Source organism: Erpetoichthys calabaricus, chromosome 7 (assembly GCF_900747795.2).
Source record: "Erpetoichthys calabaricus chromosome 7, fErpCal1.3, whole genome shotgun sequence".
In the NCBI taxonomy this organism is placed as follows: Eukaryota; Metazoa; Chordata; class Cladistia; order Polypteriformes; family Polypteridae; genus Erpetoichthys; species Erpetoichthys calabaricus.
Genome location: NC_041400.2, coordinates 108,425,091 through 108,431,090, shown reverse-complemented (window position 1 = coordinate 108,431,090; position 6,000 = coordinate 108,425,091). Strand labels below are relative to the sequence as shown.

The 6,000-nt window shown below is 37.4% G+C and overlaps 1 protein-coding gene across 1 annotated transcript in view; it reads left to right on the top strand.

Annotated features, from left to right (window-relative positions):
* Nucleotides 1-4,045: 4,045 nt before the first annotated feature.
* The window catches only part of LOC127528835 (uncharacterized), a 102,069-nt gene continuing 100,114 nt past the window's right edge, over nucleotides 4,046-6,000 (top strand). The window contains exon 1 of the mRNA XM_051929978.1: nucleotides 4,046-4,256. Within this exon, the coding sequence (XP_051785938.1) occupies nucleotides 4,143-4,256 (114 nt within the window). The 5' untranslated portion in view covers nucleotides 4,046-4,142. The remainder of the gene's footprint in view (nucleotides 4,257-6,000) is intronic.

Sequence of the window (6,000 nt, the reverse complement as noted above, 5' to 3'; positions counted from 1 at the left end):
GCTTCCTGAAACGACATGCTGCACGGTGCTTCGCATACTTAAAAGCTTGAAGGGCACGTATTGATTTTTGCTTGCTTGTTTTTCTCTCTCTCTCTCTCTCTTTCTGTGCTCTTGACGGAGGGGGTGTGAGCTGCCGCCTTCAACAGCTTTGTGCCGCGGTGCTTTGCATACTTAAAAGCCAAACAGCCCTATTGATTTTCCTCTGCCTTTATGACAGTCTCTGCTCCTGACTCCTTTGAAGAGGAAGATATATTTGCATTCTTTTAATTGTGAGACGGAACTGTCATCTCTGTCTTGTCATGGAGCACAGTTTAAACTTTTGAAAAAGAGACAAATGTTTGTTTGCAGTGTTTGAATAACGTTCCTGTCTCTCTACAACCTCCTGTGTTTCTGCGCAAATCTGTGACCCAAGCATGACAATATAAAAATAACCATATAAACATATGGTTTCTACTTCGCGGATTTTCTTATTTCGCGGGTGGCTCTGGAACGCAACCCCCGCGATGGAGGAGGGATTACTGTATGCGTGATATCACTGCTCAATTGGTCCTCCAGCCAGATTTGCACTGTGCAAGTGTTTAAAAAAATTCCAGTATTTTCATATAAGGGGTACATTATCTGGCTATGGTGAGCATAATATGGTGACTATGATCATCATGCCAGTAATGTAAGGGAAGTGACTCAATTAAAATGACAACAATAACACTATGTGTTATCCCTCTTCTCAAGTCAAGTTGAGTCAAATGGCTTTATTATCATACTATCCATACATAGTATTACAGCATACAGTTACATGAAATAATGTTCCCCAGGACTGTGGTGCAACATACACATAAACATAGGATAAGTGCAAGACAGGTAAAGAACTATACTATCCTATCAATAAATAAATAATAGCCAAGTGATTAAATAGTAAAAAACTGAAATAGATACTACTAACTAAATAAATAATAACAAATAATTATTAAAAAAACAACTGTAGCATCAAGTATAACAAATATACTGCATATAAATTCATTATTAGGAGCAGATCCGTGGGGAGAGAAGGCAGCACAGATTTCAGAATCTAGGCAGCCAAGGGGTAAAAGATGTTGCAGAACCTGGTAGGACTGGCTCAGATACTACAGTAGGTTTTGCCAGATGGAACTGGGACAAAAAGACCGTGGGAGGGGTGGGAGTGGTCCTTCACAATGCTATAGGCTTTGTGGATGCATCACTTTGTAAAGATGTCTTTAATTAAGGGCAGAGAGGTTCCAATGATCTTTTCTGCTGTGCAAACTATCTGTAGTTGGACCTTATGGTCAGAGACACTGCAGTTCCTGAACCAGACAAAAGAATCAGAACTCCTTAGTGTCAGTTAGCATAAATGTAGGATTGTGTATTTTGGTTATAACTTTGTATTGCCCCAACTTTCAAATTTCGCTGTAGCTCTTTGATTCCTGGTTGTCTGGTTTGGCTTGATCTTGACCTTTGTTTTGTCTATGACTATATTATATTGCTCACAATAATCATTGGACACTGTATTATGCCCTTTACAATACCATCAAGTAAAGTCCATTTAACTTGGGCATAGAACTCCATGAAGGTTTTATTTTAAGATTTAAAGTAACTTGTATTTGTATATTTACATAATAAAAAATTGCAAAAAAAAAAAAGAAAAACAAAGAGCATCTTGGTCCCTCTTCTATTTGTGATTTGTAAAGCCAGGATATCAATGACAACAACATTTATTTATATGACACATTACAAATGACGTAGCTCAAAGTGCTTTACAAGATGAAGAAAGAAAAGTTTATAAAAAGAATAAAAATAAGATTAGACAATACTAAATAACAAAGAATAAAGTAAGGTCTGATGGCCAGGAGGACAGAAAAAACAAACAAAAAAAACTCCAGAGGGCTGGAGAAAGAAAACAAAATCTGCAGGGGTTCTGAGGCCACGAGACCACCCAGCCCCCACTGGGCATTCTATCTAACATCAATGATCTAAATCAGTCCTCATAGTTTTCAGGCTTCACATGGAGGAATTAGATGGTTATGATCATGTTGACATCTGGCCTTCATTCCATTAATGTAGGGACAGCACGGTGCTTTGATCGTGTGGTGGTGGCACAGATCACCATCACTGAAAACCGGAAAAAGAACAGCAAAGAAAGTAGGGGTTACTACGGATTGTGGAGCCTTGATGAAATTGATAATTAAATGCATATACAGAATATCAGGGTTATACTAAAATATCAAGGCACAACTGAGGCTTGAAAAGTATTCATTTTGATGACTTAAGTGTGATGTAGTTTATGTTGACAGGTAATGTTTTAATCCCAACAGATGATCATCTCTAGTATTCATTGGAGTGGTTAACAGATGAGTGTGATGAAGTCCAAATGAAAATTATCACCTCCAAATCTAACATAATAGTCACTTCCTTGGAAAGCAGTGGCTTTCTCACTATAGGTTATTAGGGAACAGCTGGTGAAAGTGTCTGTCGAACATCTGTGCAGTAGCCACAGTTTTATGAACATTTTAATGGACTGTGGTGTTTGGGCTTGAGCCAGGTGTTCAAACATAGTTTTGACTTATGATTTATTCAACTGAATATCGTTAATCTTACCTATGACCAAAAGCTCTGAGCAATAAACAAAAGAAAGATACCATAAGCAGAAGGGGTAAAAATTGAGTTTCATATGTAGGGTTTCTGGTCACAAGTGAAGAGCTTAGAAATAAAGAGATGATCCTAAATTTAAACTTTGTTTCAGAAGAACAGGGTAGAGTGGTTTGAACATGTAGTTAAAACTATGTTTCATATCTAAAGGAACAAAGGTATGTCAGCCTTAAGTGAAAGGTTACGTCAAGTCATTTGGACCTGGATTTTTGTTTTCAAGGTGTCACACATATACTTTTGGGAGACAACGTCAGGGCTTATCGACCTGTAATTTCACTCTGTGCCAAAGGTTGGAGCTGTCATCTAATTCCCCTCCTTTCATTCTACCTGAAGATCCAGTGATCGGTGTTGAGCTGCTGAGCAGTGCCACTTCTGGTTCCTGTGCACCTGGATTGACCTTGTATACCTCATAACCTCACAAGTCAGTCTAACTCAGGACTCACATCTGGAAAGACGTTATTTTGTTTTTGCCATGAGTAGTTTTGTTGTTTTGTTTTTCAATTATATGGGGATCACCAGAAGGTAACCCAAACCTTTATGGTCTGTCTGTCCTTTTGTTACAAAGGCTAACATAATATTTGAGGTTTGCTGATAGACAAAGAATCGTAATAACTGAGATAGACTTTGTAAAGGGTGCAGAGAAATAAAGGTACTAATCTTAACACAACTGAGTTAGCAAAGATGGTATACTTAAAAGGTTTTTATATGCGGCTACCCTCCTGCCCTTTCTTAGTCTTCTCATAATTATTTTGAACAATATGAACATTTTTATTCTGTTTACATATTGTTGACACTCTTTTTCCAAGTAATCTGAGACATCATTTTGACATGTTTTGTCTTTCTTACATCATGAAATTCATTGCCTATGAGTGACCCCATTACAAGCGGAGTAAACCTTTACAATATTGTCTTTAAGAGCTTGCTTAGAATAGTACTTAGGATATCCCTATATAAAACTTTTTTCATACTGGTTATAATACGCTACTACAATGCAAAAAGAACATTTGAATAAAATAAAATTGGGACACAATACAAATATAATACTAGACTGTGAAACGGGTCGGGGGAGGTGATGGTGATGCTATAAATCCTTTCTCTTTTGTTTACATGTGATGTTTTCATTTTCTTCAAATAAATGAAATAAAATTCAATGAAACTTTCCTTTCTGTTCTTTTTTATATAACAGTATTTGGAAAAAAAATCAGCTAATTTTGAGTAGCTAAAGAAGCATGAAAAATAATAACAATACAGTGCTATTAAGTTGTGTTTATATTTACCTTTCTATGGAATTGCTTATCACCTGATTGTACAGTAGTTTGCTGCTATGGAAACTGTTTTCTCATTCAGACACAGCTCCCTGTTGAAGTATAAAGTCTTTAAGGATTAAATGTTCAAGCATTCACCTTGGACATTTCCTTCTAGTCTAAAGTGAGAAGCCTGCTATTACAGCATTAATACTCAATCAACGGATACACTGCTTAATGTCTGCAAATTACTCCACAAGATTACAAATGAAGAACAGCATGAAAACGATTACCTGTTTTAAAGAGCCAGCATTTGCTCATTGCGTTGACTTGAAGGAGATTCACAAAAATGTAAGTCAAGGGGCGTTGTGCTCTTTTTGCATTGATCGTCGATGGAGCTTACCCCTGGGTATGCCAGGGCTAAAGGATCAGTTTTGATAGGCAGCACTTGACCTTTCCTACAAAGGCATTTTCACTGAACTTTGATGCTGAACATAGGTCACGTTCTAAGAAGAAAACAAATAAATAAACAAAAATACAACAATGAAAAATAGATTTTTTACAGTTTTCTTTCCTAACACAAAATGCTTTCTGATAGAAGCAAGGCTTTACTTGATGATTGATTCTATTTAAATGACTAGAATGAATGTCAAAGTTAATAGATGCTTTGATAGTATTGCTGCCTCCCAGCTCTAGGGACTTTAGTTCAATTCCTGGTTTAGTCACTGTCTGTGTAGTTTGACTATTCTTCCAAGGTTCACGTGGATTTTCCCTGGTGATTCAAATCTGGCTTAGTATCGGTAGGTTTAAGTTTTAAATGTTTGTATCAAAAGTACTTACTTGTTCTTGTCATGTCATTTTAATTATCTAATTAACTAATTAGTAAAAAAAATGAGGAATTAGAAATGGCAGCACAAGCACACAGTGCAGTACAGTTATGTAAGATTTGCCAAGTTAGCCTCAAATACTCACAGTTTCCTTCAATTTCATCCAGTAAGCAACCTTAGATACTACAGAAGGCAATCAAGATGTGAGTTTAACAACTCACCCTTACTGTTTGGGTGTAAATCCCTCTTGAAGATGAGAGCCTGTTCCTCTTTTTGACAATGATCAGAGGTAGCTCAGCAAGGCAAGTGGGTTCTGGAGAGGGTCCTCACATCATATTATCAAGTACCTCTCCTTCCATCTTTGCCAGTCTTACAAACTGATATACTGTATATACATATAGAGAGAATAAATTACAGCTGCCATTATTCCTTTGTGCCTGCTTCTACAAGTATGAAGAGTAAGAGCAAACAGACATCCAGAGGGCAAGAAATGCATCCTGCAGTCAGGAAAATGCATGCTGTACAACTGAAGCTGTACTTCCCAAATTTTAAAAATCAACCAGCTTCACCTGCATATTTTGCAGAAGTCCTGTTTTTCATTTTACTGTATTCCATCCATGCACATTATCTGTTGTACCAATAAGATACAAAGCTTTAACCAGTTGAGTTGATGGCTTGCCCATGAAATCTTGAGCTTGGCTGTTCTTTCGATGTCTGCCAACTGAGTGTTCGTCCATCATTCAACACACTTAGTAGCTGTGTTCCTGTTACATGCTGTTGTTCATAGCCCAAATTTTTGGTGCTGACATTAGAATCTGGAATGTTATGAAATTCAGTTTTTTACATGGTGATCTAACGGTGAGATCTTCCTTGCTGCAGGAGATGAGGATTAGTCTGAATGGGAAGGATGTCAAGATTGGATTCAGGAGCTAAAGTACTGTGTGCAGCAGAACGGGTGAGAAGGCAGGAGTCAGGAGCCCTGAGGATCAATTGCAATATGGAGAGGATTGTGACTAGTTAGTTGCTGTTTGGTAGGTGTGCGATGGAGTAAGGCAGGTGATCATCAGTCGTGCAAGTGAATAACAGGGAAAGTGAGTTGAATTGTGGCTTTTCCTGATGTTTATTTGCATATTCATTATTTGGAAAACATTCCCCGTGGCCTGTAACATTGGAGAATGTTTCCTTAGGTGTTCAAAGGTTTAGTCATTTGCCTGTTTTGTTTTATGAACTTAAACAAATACTCCTGGTAGTCTGAAGGCTGAAACTGA